This window comes from Nycticebus coucang, unplaced genomic scaffold (genome assembly GCF_027406575.1).
Source record: "Nycticebus coucang isolate mNycCou1 unplaced genomic scaffold, mNycCou1.pri scaffold_54, whole genome shotgun sequence".
Classification (NCBI taxonomy): Eukaryota; Metazoa; Chordata; class Mammalia; order Primates; family Lorisidae; genus Nycticebus; species Nycticebus coucang.
In genome coordinates this window covers 57,797-77,218 of record NW_026515584.1, presented here as the reverse complement: position 1 = coordinate 77,218, position 19,422 = coordinate 57,797, and the positions used below count along the sequence as shown (strand labels likewise).

Sequence of the window (19,422 nt, the reverse complement as noted above, 5' to 3'; positions counted from 1 at the left end):
CAATTTTTAAACAGAAACCTTTGACAATTGAGCTATTTCAAAATATTTTATTTTAGGGAATGCTTAAGTTTCCAAACTTGGAAAATTGAACTCTTACATATGTCAATGTTAAAACAAATGTATTTCTGATATTTTCAAAATAAAGTCAGTTAATCTATACCTTGTTCATTATCTCTGTAGCGGCACCATGTTCAAGGAGTTTTGTTGCAATCTCTACATTGCCGCTGTGGGCAGCATAGTGGAGAGCGCAGTTACCGTGGATATCCGTAATGTTGGGATCTGCGCCACGTTCTAAGAGGAGAGTGACGCACTGCCGTCTCTCGCATTGCACGGCCTGTCAGTTTTACACCAAGAAATAGATCATAAGTTCTAGGAATGCAATATACCTTTCACAGATTTTACTTATTAGTTATATTCAATTGAGATAAATTCATTTTTATTCTATGGGTTTAAATAAAATCCATCTCAAGCTGAAATCTGGCTACTATATACCTTTATCAGAGGTGTCCTCTCTTCAGCATCTCTGATGTTCAGATCGCAGTCCTTGTCGATCAACATAGTGGACACCTTGGCATAGCCTCTTACGCAAGCCAAATGCAAAGCACTCCTACAAAATTGAGAGAGCCTTTTTAAAAAATTGTAGCACACTAACTAAAAACATGTAATCATTCATGTAGTTGTAAGCATTAAGTTTCATTTATTCCTGTTTTCAGAACAAATCCTTAATTTTCTTGTGAAGATAGAACGATATTTATTAACACTCACTGTGTAACAAAAGAACAGCCTATTGGAATCCAAAGACATTGGCCTTTGGATTCAGTAACTTCAGTTTGGGACACACTTTGGCTTAGCTTTTCTGTGTCTTAATTTCCTCATCGATAAAATGGAAATAAAAATAGTAAGAGCAGGCGGCACCTGTGGTTCAAAGGAGTAGGGCGCCAGCCCCATATGCCGGTTGTGGTGGGTTGAAACCCAGCCCCAGCCAAAAACTGCAAAAAAAAAAAAAAAAGAAAGAAATAGTAAGGACACCTTACAGGATACCCTTGTGATGCTGACCATTTTTAACAGTTCCTGGCACAAATAACAGCTCAGTAATTGTTGTTTATTATAACTATTACTATGAATGCTAAGAAAGATGACATTCTGATTAAAGTAAAATGATACAATCATATCTACTCAGTGGTATGTTTTAAAGATTAGAAATACAACTGTATTATAATGTTTCTTTTTTTTTTCCATTATAACATCTCTGATTTAGGAATGCCACTTGTAATTCATGATTATAAGTATAATTGGCAGCATTTTAAAAATTACAGTATTGAACTTAAGATAATGGGGCATAGCACATTCCATGGTGGCTTTACAGTGAGTGAGATTTGGCACACACAGGTCTCTAGCATTTATTTTTATATGAATGACATTTAAATAAATTTTAGTTTTTAAATGTACTAGGACAAAAAGATGGCTGAATTAACAACAATTTTCAAAAGAAAGTTAATTCTCATTTTGATTTCAAAAATATTTAAAACAAAAGAAATGCAGAATTCAAATGAAAGTGTGGCTCATTATTCAGTGCTTAGATTGATTGACATGTAAAGGAGATATTTCCAGTGATTAGTATTAGTCATTAAGACTGTTATAAAATTTCAAAGGTCACTAAAATATCTTTTTAAATAATTGTTTAACTTTAGGAATTATTTTTATGCTAACTTTTATTCTCTTCAAAAGTAAAGGAATCTTTTTATCTGTGTTTAACAGGAGGGAGGAAAAACTGCATGTGAGATCAAGTCCTAATGCAACAATTTTAAACCTCTCATCTTCCTCAGGCTGCTCAGGTAAACATGATGGTTTAGGATGGAACGGTCCTGAAAGGCTATAGTATATGTCTCCTGCCAAAGAGGTTTCCAGCTTATGTTTGGAGAATAAATGGATTCAAAGGATGGATAGGGAGCTCAATTAAAAGAAAAAAGAAAAACTCAAGAAGTAAAGCAATACTTTTGCAAGATTAATAATCATTTATATTTGCCAGCTTTATTTTCTTAAGGGCACAAATAAAATGATGAATCTATAATTATTTGTATATATAATAAATACATATGATGAAAACAATGTGCATAATAAAATGTATACGCAACAGAATATACATGCACAGATACAGGTAAAAAGATTCATTTTGAAGAGACTACAAGTTAGTAGAAGATACTAATTCGAATAAATGAATTAATAAAAAGTGGGAAATTATTTTTCTTGTGTACGATTCATATCCCATAATCCTTGTGAACGGATTATTTCATTAATAATAAGCTGCTACTAAAACTTATACAGGTTCACTGCAGAAATCACAGGGAAAAAAAGAAAAATCTTAGTCGTATACCAATTTCTAACACTAACTGCTTTTGTCAAACTTTTTACATATTTTCAGCTAACACATTGCCATAGTCCATGTGTACATATCAGCAAATTGACATTTTCCTCACTGTATATCTTAAAAGTTCACCTCCACGTGACAGCTGACACCTACCTGTTCATATGCCACCTTCATATGCCACTCTTACCTAAGTGGCTGCTTCTGCCAGATTAGGATTCTATCACATATTGTACTATCCTATGGATGCATTGAAGTTTCTTTTTTTTCTTTGTTTTGTAGAGACAGAGTCTTGCTGTACCGCCCTCGGTAGAGTGCCGTGGCGTCACACAGCTCACAGCAACCTCTAACTCTTGGGCTTACGCGATTCTCTTGCCTCAGCCTCCAGAGCAGCTGGGACTACAGGCGCCCGCCACAACGCCCGGCTATTTTTTTTTGCTGTTGCAGTTTGGCCGGGGCTGGGTTTGAACCTGCCACCCTCGGCATATGGGGCCGGCACCCTACTCACTGAGCCACAGGCATGTTATGTAGGTTCTCCTTAATACAGTGTTACTTTAAGCAGAGCTGAGAAAGTCAAATTTTATGAATTTCTAATTACTCCATAAAAATATTTTATTATGACTTGTTGGAGTCTATCTAAAAGGTCATAAGCACATAAAAGCATAAGTACCACCACATTGCATCTTTATAAACTTTGTGGATAGAAAAAAAAAAGTATTCCCTTTTTAATTTAAGGTCCTTGTCTTATCAAGAACACTAAATGTTTTTCCCAGGTCCATAGATCAATTGTAGATCAGTAAAGAAAAATGTACTTTGCAGAATTTTAGAATTCTTTTTTTTTTTTTTTTTTTGCAGTTTTGGCCAGCACCGGACTTGAACCAGCCACCCCTGGTTTATGGGGCCAGTGCCCTACACTTTGAACCACAGGTGCTGCCCAAATTAAGATATATTTTCATTTGATGTGTTGCAAATATTTTGTAAACATGTTTTGTTAATTTTTTTCCCCTCATATACGGAGGGTTTTAACGTTTATTTTGCTGAAACAATCTTCAGAAAGCTTGCTTCAGAGGTCATTCTCAGGAAGGGCTTCTTACCATAAAAATGTATCTATCTCAATAGGCATTTAGGTTTGTTCCTAGTACTTTCCTCATTTGGTATATTTAAAACTTTTAATACGTATTTTATTATGAACTTACATTTATTTATGTATTTATTTATTTGAGACAGATTCTCACTATGTTGGCCTGGGTAGAGTTCCGTGGGGTCACAGCTCACAGCAACCTCAAACTCTTGAGCTTAAGCAATTCTCCTGCCTCAGCTTCCAAAGTAGCTGAGATTATAGGTGCCCCCACAACACCTGACTATATATTTGTTGTAGTGGTCTTTGTTTAGCATGCTGTTCTTGGAACCCACCACCCCACCCCACCCCACCCCCACCCCCGGTGTATGTGGCCGGTGTCCTAACCACTGACCTGACGGTGCCCAGCCATGAACTTACTTTTGTGAATTAAAAATCTATCTACTTTATTTCCAGCTAACAGACACCTCAGTTATGAAAAATTCATTGTTCGCTAATAATATAAAATGTCACCATTATCAAGTTCTAAATTCTCCTATACATTTGGTGTATCTGGATTTTATATTTTGTGCCATTCATTCATGTGTCTTTTCAAATGTTAGTAAAAAATTTGTGGACCTTAATAGCACATTTTGATATCTAAATAGGCAAGTATTTATTCACACCATTACAAATGTTTCTTAATATCATGACAATAACAAAAGATGGATACCATATGCAACTCAAAAATTGAAAAATTTTGGCATTTTTATTTGGCTGATTTAAAATTAATAAACATGGAAAGAGCTCACATTTTCAGGAAAATAAGTCTTCCTACTCAAGCACATGCAATCATCTTACCACTTTAAAATTGCTTTCTAAGACCCCCTCGGTAGAGAACGCAAACCCACAGCTGCACTTCGATATAAAATGGAAATTGGACTTGATCTAAAGATGTGTTAGCTCAGAGGTGGATATATTGTAGGAATTCTCTCATTATGTACTTTTCCATAATATACAGAACATTATGTTCTAAAATGTGTACATCAAAAATAAAATGCGGTTATACCTAATTTTCTTGGTTAAATTACTTTAAAATGGTCAATACAGGCTGGGCACAGGGGCTCGCGTCTGTAATCCTAGCACTCTGGATGCCGAGGCGGGTGGATTGCCTGAGCTCACAGGTTCAAGACCAGCCTGAGCCAGAGCGAGACCACATCTCTAAAAATAGCCAGGTGTTGTGGCGAGTTCCTGTAGTCCCAGCTACTCTGGAGGCTGAGACAAGACAAGTGCTTGAGGTTGTTGGGGAGCTATGACGCCACAGCATTCTATCCAGGGCAAAAAAGTGAGACTCTTGTCTCCAAAAACAAACAAACAAAAAAGGTCAATACAGAGCTGTATAAGGGGAATCTGGAGTGGAATGGAAACCAGATGAGGTTCAGCTTTTGCTCTGCTGCCCATAGTGATGGCCCGAGTGGGGCGCGGGACCTCTCCCAGACTTCCCCATCTCAGTTTCTAAGGAGCCCTGGCGACAGGAGGGCTGGCCCAGGGAGCCCATGAAAGAGGGCGTCTCCCCCCTCATCCCTCACACCTGGAGCCCATGAAAGGGGGCGTCTCCCCCCTCACACCTCATCCCTCACACCTGGTCACCCCACCTCTCACCCCCCACACCGCCACCCCCAACCCCATCCCACCCAACCCCTGCCCCTCGCCCCAGCCCGAGCCACCCGGCTCCCTGTTCCTATTACCTCTTCTTCTTGTCATATGCATTTAATTTATTTCTTTTCAGATGGACCAGGTCCATCATGTCGTAGAGGTCGCCCTCGTAGGCAGCTCTGTGGAGAGTCTTGAGGTCCTTAAATTTGACCTCATACCCAGCCGTTGAGAAGACTGGGTCCTGATTCTGGTCCCAGTACTGGTGGACCAAAGGGGTCAAGGCTGTGTTGCCCATCTCCACCTGCAGCTAACAATTTCTTTTAAATAGAGATCCTGGCTCCGTAGACTCCCTTCCCCCACCCCCTCCCCTCCGCTTTCTCGCTCAGCGTAGCCCTAGGACGGTGTCCTAACCAGGTCTGGCAGCAACTCCAGGAAACAAGCCTGGCGGTTCCGTGGTCAGACCGGTACAACCGAAGGCTAGCAACCGCAGTGCGCGTGCGCAGGAAGACCCGCGCTGGCGTTCGGAAGTTGTGTGCAGCTGGTGCCTGGGCGTGCAGGGCGTGACTACAGAGCTGGACCTCGGGGCTCCCTGGGTGCACAGGGTCCTCGTACACTGCCCGCCAGGCCTGGCACACCTGCTGCACATGGTGCGTGCAGGAGGGATCTAGGGAGTTCTGTACCCTCTCAGCTCAGGCAGATATTTCCTGTCCTTGCTGCTGTTTGGACAGGGCCAGGGACTGTGGGGAGCAGCCCTGCAACTAGGAACCTGCCCGCGCTCCTAGAAGGAAGGAACAAGGCACCTGACACCTCAGTTGCAGTCAAGCCTGGCCAATGACCTGGCAGCAGCCGCTCAGCCAGACTGCCTGGTGGGCGCGGACCCCATACTCCCAGCATGGGCCCAGCAGGAGCTGGCCCGCGAGTCGGTAGGGCCCTTGGGACACATGCTGGACACGAGTCCTTGAGCGCTGGACACACCGACCTCAGGGTTCAGCGGTGCAGCCTGTTCCGCCCCTGAGTGCTGCTGCTAGTGCCGGGCCCACCGCCCGGCTTGGCGCAGGCTGAGGCCCCCGCCCTTGCATCGGTGCTGCTGAGGGCGTCGCGAGATCTGGGATTTCTGGACAGTCACTGCAGGCACCTGACAACAGTTGCAGCCCCGGCTGTGGTGGCAGCGGGCTGGCAGCCTAGTCCCTGTCCATCCCGCCTACCTGGCCTGAGGGCCCACCCTCCTTGACCTGCAAATGGAACGTGGGGCAGCGATGCTGGACCTTGGACACAGCACTCTCCATTTTCAACACACAACCTCCCCCTCCCGGTTCTCTGAACACCAGCTGCCCCTGGGCAGGCAGGGCTGGGACAGGAAGGTCGCACTCAGGGTTGGAATCACAGAACCCCTGTGTCCTGAGGGCGTCACGCTGAGGTGGTCGTCCGGCCTGGTCCCCTCGCAAAGGGCGGCGCTGAGGAGCTGTGTGTTCTGTCACAGCCACAACGCCCAGGAGCAGTCTCTCGCCACGCCGAGGTACCGTGCGTCCTCTACAGCCCGAGGCGCCAAGGGGCCCAGGCTTCTCTCAAGCAGGCGCGCTGAGGCCGCGCCGCCACGTGGTCCCACGCAAGCGCCCTCTCCCCCGGCGGGAGGCGTGGTTCGCCCCTCGCTGGGCGTGGCGGGCCTTACAGCCTCGCAGTGGAACCGGACTGCTGCTCCAGTTCTAGTCCAGCCACACTCCTCTCCTGGAGCTGTCCCTGTCCTAATCCCTAGATCCTGTGGGTGTTCCTGTACCTGTTGAGAGGAGCTTTGCATACCTGATTAATTGAAGGATTTTGAAAGGGGCAGGGGAGGGGAGGGAAGGGACCCAATGCCTGGACTTTTAGACTCCTGAGCTCCAAAACCATAACAATTCTAACAGATTTTGTGGTAATTTGTCACAGTATTAGGAAATCTAATACAACTTGCATTTGCTTCTCATTCTATCAAAACAGTAAAGTCTTTTTCTTCATTGCTTTAACACTTTATGAGTCAAAGTACTACAAAATCAGCACAGCTCTGCCCAGAGACATTAGTCAATTTATTCTTATTTTGTCATTGCTCTTAATTTTCTTTTAATTAATTTTAATTAAAATCATAACTCTATACATTTATGTCATGATTTGATATACAATGTGGAATGCTTAAACTGATTAATGTCACCATTACCTCGTTTACTTGATTTTTTGTTTGTTTATTTGTTTGTTGGGGGGAGTTAAGACATTTAAAATACACTCTTAGTTAATTTGAAATACACCCTTGCATTGTGCACATTAGGTGAGATTCCCACCAAATGCCCTCCCTCCTCTGGCCAATTGCCCTCCCTCCTTCCCCTCCCTTCTCCCTCCTCTCTCCTCCCCTTCACTAGACTATATTTGTCTTTTATCACACATATGAGTGTGTAAGTGTTTATACATTGGTTTCATAATAGTACTGAGTACATTGGACACATTTTTTGCCATCCTGGAGATACTTTACTAAGACAAATGTGTTACACTTCCATCCAGGTGAACAAAAAATGTAAACTCTCCATCTTTTTTATGGATGAATAGTATTCCATAGTATACGTATACCACAATTTGTTCATCCACATGTTGGTTGATGAGCATTTGGGTTGCTTTCACCACTTCGCAGTTAAGAATTGGGCTGGAATAAACATCCTGGTGCACATATCTATGTGGTAAAACAATTTCTGTTTCAGGGATCGTCAAACTTGTTAGAGGGGACCAGTTCACTGTCCCTTTCAACCACAATCTACACTTTAGAGACTATCCACTTACAAATACTAGTCACCACAAGATATCTGCATTTACAAAAACAAAACATATGCCTATATAAAAACAACAACTAGACCAGTGATTGTCAACCAGTTCACCATGGCACACACCTGTGCCGTGAGAGGATCTTAGGTGTGCCATGATAATTTTTAAATTTCATTATTTTCAAAAGAAGTTCAAAGTACAATTTTTTTTTACTCTTTTTCCGATCAACATAATTTAAGTGTGCCACAAAAGTTTAAATATAGATTCATGTGCACCACGAGATAAAGAAGGTTGAAAACCACTGCTCTAAACAAATATCCACTTCTGCCCTCACAGAACTGATTACAGAGCCCACTATTCACACTGCCCCCTTTTCATCAAGAAATGTTTAAAACAGTCAATGACTGGGATTCGTGGACCACAACAGAGAGAAAAGGACAGCAAACTCCAGTTAGAACAATACATCCCTCTATCTTCTTAATTAACTGAGACTGTAAAAATTACATAAAAGACAGACATTCTACCCTCCCATCAGGATAAAAATGTATAAAGTTATTTAATTCACATAATAATAAATATATCAAATTTTATTTAACAGTTGAGGTCCCTACACTATTACACATCTTGTACCTTTCATAAACCATACACAAAACATACAACGCTCACCAGACACACCTAATAAATATACTCAAAAACTACATCTCCCCAACACCTGCCATAGTCACAGACACCCATTCATTTCTACCAAATATGTCTTCTTAACCATTTTATAAAGCCTGCTATGACTATTAGTCTTAATATTCAGATTAGCCACTTGGCCTGTACAAAAGCCTTAAATAATACTTCTCAAGCTAGAAACACTGTTAATACAAAATGAAGACCACTTTAAAAAACTTAAAAGATCAAAGTACACTAAACAACACCTTACTAAGTTATAACCATAAATGACAAAATTTCAAAGATACATATTATTTTGTCTAATGATGCCCAGTCAATTAAAAAATATAAACTATAAACCAAAACATCACTCAAAGGAAAAAATGCTTTAACACTAAAATACAAACACGATGGTCCTAACACAATAACCACGTTGGGAAGGGGGCTCCTCCTGTTACTCCTATTACTATCTATATTACTATATACAAAACATGCCTGCCCTCCTGTCTCTTTGCTCATTGTATTAATTTCCAACTAAAATACCTAATGATCCCAAAATTAATACGTGAAATCATAGCCATTGCTCCCATGTCAAAAAATCCCCAAAATCCATACATACAAACCCAGAAACAAAACTAAAAAACGATAATGGATGCTGTTATCCTAAATAACCACTACATACTAGACACTACTAGACAAGCCCTGATGAAATCAGATAAGCCTACATGCCATTATCTAAAAATGATGTATTCACTTCCAAACTCTACTATCATAGAGTTGGTAGACTCCATAATACCAAACACAAAGGACACTCTATACATGCAATAAAATATTAACTATAAATTTAGTCTAAATAAAAATACTTTAGAAATATAACCACTTTAACAACACAACAACAAAAAAAAATTTTTGCATTTTTTTCTTTTCTTTTTCTTTTTTTGGCTGGGGCCCGGTTTGAACCCACCACCTCTGGTATATGGGGCCGGTACCCTGCTCCTTTGAGCCACAGGCACCACCCAAAACAACAAAAACACTTTTTTTAACCTTAGAATCTATAGACAAAGAGATCTACTTAATATATACTATGCTAGTTAATAACATTACTTCTACTTTTACTATATATAAAAAAATAACTTCCAAACACCCTCCCCAGAAGAACAGCTCTTTAAAAAGACATCCTTGCTGTTTGAAATTTAAATAAAAATAAAATATTTTATCTCTTATCCACTCTTCCATTATTTAATTTAAATGACAGACTCATTAGTCCAACAACAGCCACACTCACGCACAGGAGCAAATGGCAAAGCAACAGTTGCAAAGAAAGTGCCACTGACAAGCCTGAGAAGCAGGTGTACGCAGACTGCTGGGACTTGCACCTCCCTGAGCAGCTGCAGGTGATGAAGCGAAGTGAGCCCCAGGATTGAACTGTCAGATAGGAACTGGATATTTCCCGATTTGGGAGTCAAGAGCCGCCACCTAGGACAATGTCTCTGCTTTGGGTCCAACACCTGATAGTACTTTATGCAGTGGCCAATCTCACATAGCAAATGAAAGGCAGGATAAAGAACACGTTGTGCTGCTATTTTGAGTTCCCTAGAAGTATAAAATAATTGGAAGTAAAAGACTTTTTTTTGAAACAGAGTCTTATTTTGTCACCCTGGGTAGAGTGCTCTGGTGCCATGGCTCACAGCAACCTCAAACTCGGGCTCAAGCGATCCTCCTGCCATAGCCTCCACCCCAGTAGCTGGGACTACCGGCATCTGTCACCAGCACCAGTAAGTAACAACTTTTACAAACAATCTTGTCAATACCCTGTCAGGAAAGCAGAAATGACATCAAACTTCGTTGCAAGGCCAAGCCTGACCCACATCCAGGTCAGCACAGCTGGGGAACCAACAGTCTGATGTCACTTCAGTGTGGAAAAGCCACTAAGTGGATGTCACACCAGCGGACACTGCAACCCATGTGTGGAGGACCTCGGTGTGGTGGACAGTGTGGTCTCTGTTTCCATTTTCCATACGGAGACCCCCTCCTGGATCTCTAAACCTAACCTTCACCCTACGCCCCTAAACTTTATCTTGCAGGTCTCTCTGACCATAATTACCACCCAAAAAGGACCCTAACTTTAGCCACACCTAGGGACCCAAACCCTCTATCCCACAGGTTCACCTGAACCAAATTATCATCCAAAACGGAGCCCTGAACTGAGGGGCCTGAACTCTCTTCATGCCGCAGGCCCCCAGACATCAACCATGAGGCAAAGTCAGGAACGAACACAGCCCTCACTCCAGGGGACAGAACGCTCTTCATTCTGCAGCCACCATCCCCATCACCCATCACGCCAAGCCGAGCCTGAGCCAGCCCGAACCCCAGTGGCCTCTGCGCCCGGTGTGTGAGGACCTCGGACACAGCGCACTCTCCATTTTCAACCCAGAACCTCCCCCTCCCGGTTCTCTGAACACCAGCTGCCCCTGGGCAGGCAGGGCTGGGACAGGAAGGTCGCACTCAGGGTTGGAATCGCAGAACCCCGGTGTCCTGAGGGCGTCGCGCTGAGGTGGTCGCCAGGCCTGGTCCCCTCGCAAAGGGCGGCGCTGAGGAGCTGTGCGTTCTATCACAGCCACAACGCCCAGGAGCAGTCGCCGGCCATGCAGAGGTACCGTGCGTCCTCTACAGCCCGCGGCGCCAAGGGGCTCACGCGTTCTAAGTAAACTTTTCCCTGCTCCTACATTCCTTAATGGCTTGCTTTTCTAAGCTATTAATAACAGGAACTAGCACAAAAAATATGGAGGATTAAATGAGTACTTAGCACAGTGACCAGCACACACTCCATCAAGATTAGATTTTAGCACAATTCCAAATGTTTGGGCTACACTCGTCCTCTGTCCACAACCTCAGCCATGCCCATCTCCTGAATCCTAACCTTCCTGGAGCCTGTGTCCTAGCATCATCTCCCCTCCATGATCCTCCACCTCTCTGGACATCCCCTTCGGCCCTGCACTGTGGCTAGTGAAGAAAACCCTTGGTCCTGCTGGGCTAACGAAGGGGAATGTTGGGAACAAGGTCTACTTGGGTAAGGTTTTGCAGCTAAGTGAGCCCATCTCCTTCATGCAGGTGTATGATTTGAGTAGACATACGTAAATGCATGCTCATATATGCACACACGTGTGCATACACGCACAGCACACCCTTCAAGCCCCAGGTTCAGGCTCTAACCTTGAGCTTAGGGAGCCGTTTGATGGTCTTGAGGGGCCGTAAGACGCGCAGAACTCTTAGGGACTTGATGGTGTTGATGTCTTTCCCTTTGGATCCTCTAGAAGGGAGAAACCACAGATGCAGACAGGTGGAGTTGTGAGTGGCACCCATGCAGCCCCCCAGGCTCTGGCTCACACCCCTCTGTATCCAGAAGCAGGGAGGCCTTGCCCTGCAGGTACCACAGGCCACTTGGCTCTTCCCATGGTTGCCTGCCTGGGGCCTCATCTGAGGACAGGGGCCAGGCTGGGACCAGCACCAGGACAGCAGCACATGGGGCACAGGGAGAGCCCAGAGTTCCCTCAACCACACTCTGACAGCCACCCCGAGCCAGCTTCCAGGAGCAGAGGACAGGGGGCCTGTATCAGTACTGTAGCCCTTTAGTACTGCAACATTCTGGAAGGGCTTTTCCCCTGCTTTCTCAGTCCTGGCAGAGGGAGGTAAGGGGGCCGTGTCTGGCCTCTTCCTACAGTCCTCCTTGGCCACCCTAACACTATTGCAGATGACAAAAAGCTGACAGAAAAGAAGAGGGAAGTGGGGAAGGAAAGTAAGAAAGAGACGTTACATACATAAACCAAGAGTGAGGAAGGAGGGAGGGAGCCACAGACAGAGCAGTGGACAGGGAAACTCACACAGAGGGGAGCAGGGAGAAAGTCAGGGAAAAGAAAACTCAGGCACTAGAAACAAGCTCCGAAGTCCAGGGTTCATGTGCCCACATCAGGGACTCTCGCAAGAAAAGCCAGAGCAGACCTAGGTGCTGCCTCTGCTTCCCAGGGCCCCAGGAACTGGGCCTAGCAGGCACTGGGGGCCGACCTACTGACCTCCTACCAACTCCACCTGAGGCGAGGCCAGGCCAGGCTTCATGGAGAGCCTATTATCAGAAGCATAAAGCCCTTAGTCCATGGGGGCAGGAGTGGACAGGATGGAGTGGGCTTCATTCATACCTGGGGCTCTGGCTTCTTTACTCAGTGGGCAATGGCCTGCATGGGTGTGTGTGGTCCTATCCTTAGGGGTCTTCATGGGCCCACTGGGTGGGGTGGGCAGAGTGTCTCAGGCCTTCATGGGGCTGGAGAGTCTGGATACCCAGTCCTCTGCTGCCCCAGCAGCAGCCTTCACCCCAGAGTCCAATTAAACTCCCCTGCAATGCTGAGTTTTCAGGTGGGCAAAGCCCAGCCCCTCTAAGTTGGCTATTTCCATCACTGCAGAAGCCCCTGAACCTGCTCTCAAACCACTCTCCTCTGCCAGACAGAGAAGGGAGGACAGACGCTGGCCTGGAGTGGGGCAGAGCAGGAGGAAGGCCACACTGCCTGTCTGGAAGGAGCAGCCCTCTGGCATCCATGCAGAATAGCCAGCTCAGGGCTGCCTCCCATTCTCTTCCTCTGAAGCCACCTGGCTGGGTCTCACCTCTCTCCTCCTGCTGGGACTGGCCAGCATCCCTGGCTTCACTGTCCTCATTGCAGGACCCTCCCAACACCCTGGCAAAGTTCTCGTTCCCTTTAACATGGAAGGAGGGTTCATTAAGACACCCAGAGGGGAAGCTGGGTATGGCTGGGCACTGATGTGGTCAGGAAGGAGTGGGGAGGAAGCTGCACTTCAAGAAAGGAGCCTCAGAGGAAGCAGCTTAAGAGGTCCAACATCCTGGGGCCTATGGCCACCGCTGGAAGTTGCCACCTCACTGCCTTCCAGCTGATATTCTCAGCCTCTAGCACGTGACCAGGACACCTTGATCTCTAGGAAATGCCGCAGCAAGGGCTGACCATGTCCAGCCCTAAGCCCCAACCCAAGGCATGACAGAAACACTGGGCTTGGGTACATGGCTCCTAGCAGCATGCAGCCCAGATGGGGAATGTGGGTGAGCAGGAGGCAAGGGTGGTGATGAAATGGTCTGGAGAGAGGCCATTGGAGCTGTGATGTCAGACGCATGGGGGAGAGAGAGAGAAGCATTACCACATGGTGCTCCTACCGAGTCCAGCAACAAGGAGGCAAAAAGAGCAGAGTCAGTGACACTGGCAGGATAGGAGTGGCCTTTGTGCAGGTGCAGCCTTCCCAGTAGGCTCAGAGAAGGCAAAGCCCCCAGTGTTGCCTATCGACTGTCAGGGGCCTTCCTTGTCTCTGGCTCTCACTTCACAGCTGCCCTCTGCACCCACCAGGTCCCCCCAGGCCCTGACACTCTCCACGCAAGGCCTGACAGAGTTTTCTCTAGGCCCCACTCCAGCAGGGGGAGTATTCCCACAAAGGAGGCAGAAGGAACAGCCCAATACCCCAAGAGGGTAAGATGACCTCCAACTCTGGCTGGGAACAGCACTGGCCCAGATGCTCACCTCAGGTAAAGCTGCTCGTATGGGTCCTGTGGGGCTGCACCCAGTCCTAGAACCACCGGGTACCTGTGGGACGTCAGGGACAGACAGGCCTCGGGTCCCCTCAGGTCCCCTGGCCCCATAGAGCCCAGCTCCAGGAAGCTGGACCAGTTCCATATGGCCCACAGACATCACCCCATGCCCCTACACTCAAGGTCTTCTTCTTGGCCACCCTAACACGATTGTACCACGGTTCTGGGGGCTGCACGCAGCCAGACCAGAGCCAATATGGTTACTTACGAGAAGGCAAACACCACCAGGGCCCCACTGACCACAATGAAGTCCAGAATGTTCCACAGGTCCCGGAAGTAGGCTCCAGGGTGAAGGAGCAGTCCCAAGTCAATCATCTTCAGGTGAGAAACACACATTAGCAAATATAATGTTCCAGAAAAGAGGTAGAGCCAGGTCCTGGTGTCACAGGGTCACTCCCTCTCAGCAAAGGTTCGCACATCTGTGACCTCATTGCAGCCTCGGAACATGCTCACATGCCCTCCCAGGGCAGAGGTCACAGTCCAGGTCATACCCTCTAAGGGACTCAAGGTCACTGACCCCAGTGTCACAGTTCATGACAGCCTGGCACCCTGCCTGGGCTCCCTGCCACCCTGAAGCCTGAATGAGACTGGGAGGGTCTGCCACCATGTGCTCTGCAGGGCCATGCTCTGCCACACCTTCAGAGGGCCGGCTCAATGCAGCAGGAAGAGCAGCTGGTCCAGGTTATAGGACTTTCATTTGTGGCCTGGCTCTGCCACTCCCTGTGTGGGGACTTGGAAGAGGTACCAGGACCTCTGTAGCCTCAGTTTCCTCATTTATAAAACATGATGATGTGCCGAATGCCACCCTGAGAGTATGCACTGGGCACACATGCTGAAGTCACAGGTGTACACACACGTGTGCACATCCAACCACGCTGAGCACATGCCTGTCAGACACTGATAAGGGAACACTCATATCCACACGTAGAGACAGAAATGAAGGCTGCAGTGAGGCGGCAGACCCTGAGCCTGTTACCAGGCAAATGCCAGACCCCTTTTAAATTAGTGTCTTCACTGCCTACTTCCCACGGCCCCCCAGCTCTCTCCAGGCTTCTTGGCCTCCTGTCACACAGCAGCCCTAGGGAAGGAGCTGAACCCAAAGCGTCCTGTTCCAGGAGTGGAGTGCAGCAGGGACCCAGGCACTGCTGGGGAGGCGATCCTGCACAAGGGGTCCTCAATGAATGACAAAGCCTCTTGTTCTCAAAACACACCCCATATGCATGCAGCAGGTGCTCTCATGTCCTCACACACACGTATGCATATACTCACTGCTTACCCGCCCACTGTGCACCCTCACCAGAGGCTACCAAGAATGTGGCTTAACCCCCAGCCTTAGCCCCATCTCATATGGGAAGATGAGCAAAACACCAGGTAGCTGGGATGGCCACACAGCTCACCTTTATCACCATCTCAAAGGTGAAGACACCTGTGAAGATGTAGTCCATGTACTTCAGAGCCTGAAACCAAAAGGAAGGTTATTCCAAACACCAAGCTGGGGCCTGAGCCAGGGCTGCTGCAGGGGCTCCGAGCTCCTCTGAGTCACTGGGCAGACAGCCAATCTGGGAGCTGTGGGCTTGGGCATTAGGAGGCAGGGCTCAGACATGCATCCATCCCTTTGGGCTAGTCCCCTGGCTGTAGCCCCAACCCCTGCTACTCCTGCCTTCAGACGTTGGGCCCTGCACCCCTGAGGAGGAGACATAGCAGAGAGGGAGGATGTTAAGGGAGAAGCCAGCCCCTCTGCCACTCACATTGTTCCTGGGAGAGTCTGTCCGCACAGGGTCCTCTGCAGCCAGAGCAATGCTACTCAGGGCAATGACCACGAGGATGACCATCTCGAAGTAGCGCATGGTCACTATGTAGTGGCAGAGGCACCGCAGCCTGTGGGGATAAAGCATGGAGGCTGTGAGCAAGCTGGGCACACTTGGCTCAGCTACAGGCACCAGAGCCTTCTCCACTTCTCCTGGCACAGCAGCCCGGTGACAATGGTGGCTGAGGTACTCATGAGGGCAGCCCAGGACAAGGAGTGGGAAGGCTGCACAGCCCGCAGCTCACAGGCTACAGTTCACAGGCCACACTTCCGTACAGCATAACCACTTGTGTCCACCTGGCTGCTGTCTAGAGAGGATGGATGTCAGCACTAGCATTCTGGCAGACGGCAGGCCTCTCCTGGCCTAGGAACCTTCCCAGGGCCACCAGGAACACAAGCCCACTTGCTCACCTGCACTCACTCATGCAACATTACTGATCATCTGCTCTGCTAGCCTGTGCTGAACTCTGGGGAACATAGTAAGCAACAGGGCAGGCAAGTCCTCCACCTCAGGAAGTCCCATTCTGGCAGGAAAACAGCAGCAAACAGTGTGGACAGAAATAGGAGACTGGTGTGGACAAGTGCTCAGGGGGTTGGAAAGCCAATCTCTGAGTAGCGGACAGAAGGGGCAGCAATAGATGGGCTAGGTGGAGTGGACTGTCTCTCGTGCCAACACAAGGAACATGCTCTAGAAGCACCACCTCTACCTCCTGCATCCCAGGCACACTCTGCCCCTCTAGCCCTTCCAGTCTCTCCTCTAACATTGACATCCCAAGACCCTCCATCCAAAGACCCCCTTCTCTCTCTTCTCTGGAGGGAGCCCATGCACATCTTTTTATCCTCACCTGGCTCCTACCCTCACACCCATGGATCTGCCCCCCAGGTCTACCAACAGCCTGCTAGTTCTTCACTCCATGGCATTTCTCCCTCCTTAAAAGAGACACTTTTCCTTCTAATTCAGCAGCCTGTGTCTGGGTTTCTACCACTTAGACTCCGGGCTACTTGGCTACAAGATGTCTCCAGTTGCCTTAGGTTTTCTCATCCAGACCCTCAGCAGCACTGCTAGTCTTGGTGAGCACACTACCTTCTGCCCAGCATCCAGCAGAGCTTGGTGCTGTCCTTAACAACCCCTCCTCTCACACATAGTACAAGTATCATCAAATTCTGCAGATTATGCCTCCAAAATTTCTTGTAAGAACTGACTTCCAAACCTCTCCATTCTGACTACTCCAGTCAAACCACCACCATTTCTTCCTAACACTTCAACCACCCGGCATCTCTGTCCATTCTCCCCATTGAAGGATCTTGCTGAGGTGCAGGTCGAGCATGTCCACCTCTCAGTGCTGTCCATCCCCAAAGGATGCCAGCAGTCAAGCACTTCTCATCTTGGCGCTGCCCACACTGCCTGCAGCCTGCTGCCTCCCATGTCCACCCTATGTCCTAGCCCACTACCTCCTACATCCTTCCTCCGCCCCAGAGCTTCTGCTCTTTGGGTTTTGGCACAGGTGCCTTTTCTGCTAGGAGAGCTTTACTAACAATCCACCTGCTCCCCAATGCCAGCATCTCTCCATTGAGATATTTTCATGCTGAACTTACTGGATGTTCCCTGCCCCTTGTGGAAGGGACCATCCCTCTGCACGTGCTGAGCTGTAACAGAGAGGGAGGAGGCAGGGAGATTGGGTGCTGGAGAGCCATGTGCAGACACCACTGGCTGCTGGGACAGGAGTGGCCGGGCAGCCCAGCAACAAACGGAGTATAGGCCAACCTGCCTTTGCTGCCCTTGGACTGCCTGTCTACATCCCCTGCACCCCCTGTACACCCTCCCTTCCACTCCCAACCTTCCATCTAACTTAGTACCTGGACAGCATCTCCACCCCATTTTGTGCTTCCTCCAGCACTATGCACTGTTGGACGTCTTATTACGTTTTTTACTTATTTGTTGTGCCTGGTGTCTGTCACTCCCACAGGCACATAGGCTCAGCAAGGACAGTGCCTTGGTCCTGAGCACCTCCAGTGCCTAGAGTGCTGTCTACCATGTGGACTTTAGTTGGACCGATGAGAGCACCAGACTGATGAGTGGATGGCAAATGCATGCCGGACAGACATGGGAAGGCACACAGGTGAACAAGTAAACAGATACTGCATGCATGCATACACATGTGGGTGACAGGTGCAATGGAAGGGGGTGCATGAAACCTGTGTGCACACAGGGAGATGGGCCCATGTGTGCAGAGGAGAGTGAGCATGTAGGGCTGAGCATGCAGGGCTGAGCAGCAGCTCTACAGCTGCTGGGTTCAAACCCTGCATCACCAAGACTGCTATATCAGGGCACGTAGCACAGAACTGTCTGTGTCCTCGTCTACATGAAAAGTCATGGGCATGTGTCTCAAGGGACTATGGCAGTGACCAAAGAAGCTCACGTAGCATAGGGTGCAATTGCACCCTCAGGGCACCTACAGGCCATGCTGGTTCCTGTGTCTCTGCAGGTCATGATGAATGGAAAAGAGAGACAGCCACATGCCGGGGCAACGAGGGACTCACAGGTTGGTGGGGCTTAAGCAGAACATGGAGTTATATGGCACAATGGGTCGGGGGCCGCTCCTCATCACGTCATCGGCTTCCACCTCCTTCTTCCCCTCCACTTGGCTCTCCGGGTCGACGTTACCACCTGTGAGAGTACAGAGCCACCAGGTAAGGGTGTGGTGTGCACACAGCCCACATCACATGATCTCTCCACCAGGAAGGCCTGGCCAGGCAGGCTTCGCAGACATGGCTGAGGGGATGACGGCAGGCCACAGCCACAACCAAGTCCCTGAGCTGTGTGTGCAGAGACTCTGATAGGCCGGTCCCTCCTTGCATCTTGATTTGGCAGGGCTGGGGTGGGAACAGATTCAAGCCCACTGCTGCCCACTAGGCTCTGCATTCTCCAAAAGGAACAAAGCCAGCCAGGCCTCCCCACGGCCTCTACAGGACCCTTGGAGCAGTGAAATTGGACAGGCAGGGCTGGCCCTGATTCAGAAGACCACAGGAGCTCCCTGACCATCATTGTCCAGTCTGAACTGACCTGGCATTTTCTCCCTCAGGATTCTAGATAAGGGCCCACAATGATAGGGAGGTCAGAAGGACCCACTGACCCAGGAAGGATTTGCTGACCAGTCTCTGCTCACAGCTCGCTCTTCCTTGGGTCCTTATGGGTCCTCACTTGGCCCCCACTCAGCACCCGACCTCCCCCAGGCCCACCCTCTGCTTGCTGAATGAGTACTCCAGCCCTGCCCAGTTTTGTTCCCACAAACCAAACTGCCCAGGACTGAGATGGCCATAACCTGATATGTCAGATAAAGCCTGCTATTCATGCATTTTGCTCACAACTCTGCATCTTTAATTATCCTAACATATACTTCAACTCTTGTGGGTGACAGAGTTCCTAAGACCTCAGGGACACCAAAGAAGATAGTACAGTG

The 19,422-nt window shown here is 48.0% G+C and overlaps 1 protein-coding gene across 1 annotated transcript in view; it reads right to left on the bottom strand.

The window, feature by feature from the left end:
- The window catches only part of LOC128579436 (POTE ankyrin domain family member B-like), an 84,026-nt gene extending 68,014 nt beyond the window's left edge, over positions 1 to 16,012 (bottom strand). The window contains exons 1-4 of the mRNA XM_053581533.1: positions 15,903 to 16,012; positions 15,552 to 15,611; positions 493 to 607; positions 161 to 334 (exon numbers count right to left, since the gene is read on the bottom strand). Coding sequence (XP_053437508.1) covers positions 161 to 334; positions 493 to 558 — 240 coding nt within the window. The 5' untranslated portion in view covers positions 559 to 607; positions 15,552 to 15,611; positions 15,903 to 16,012. The remainder of the gene's footprint in view (positions 1 to 160; positions 335 to 492; positions 608 to 15,551; positions 15,612 to 15,902) is intronic.
- Positions 16,013 to 19,422: the final 3,410 nt, after the last annotated feature.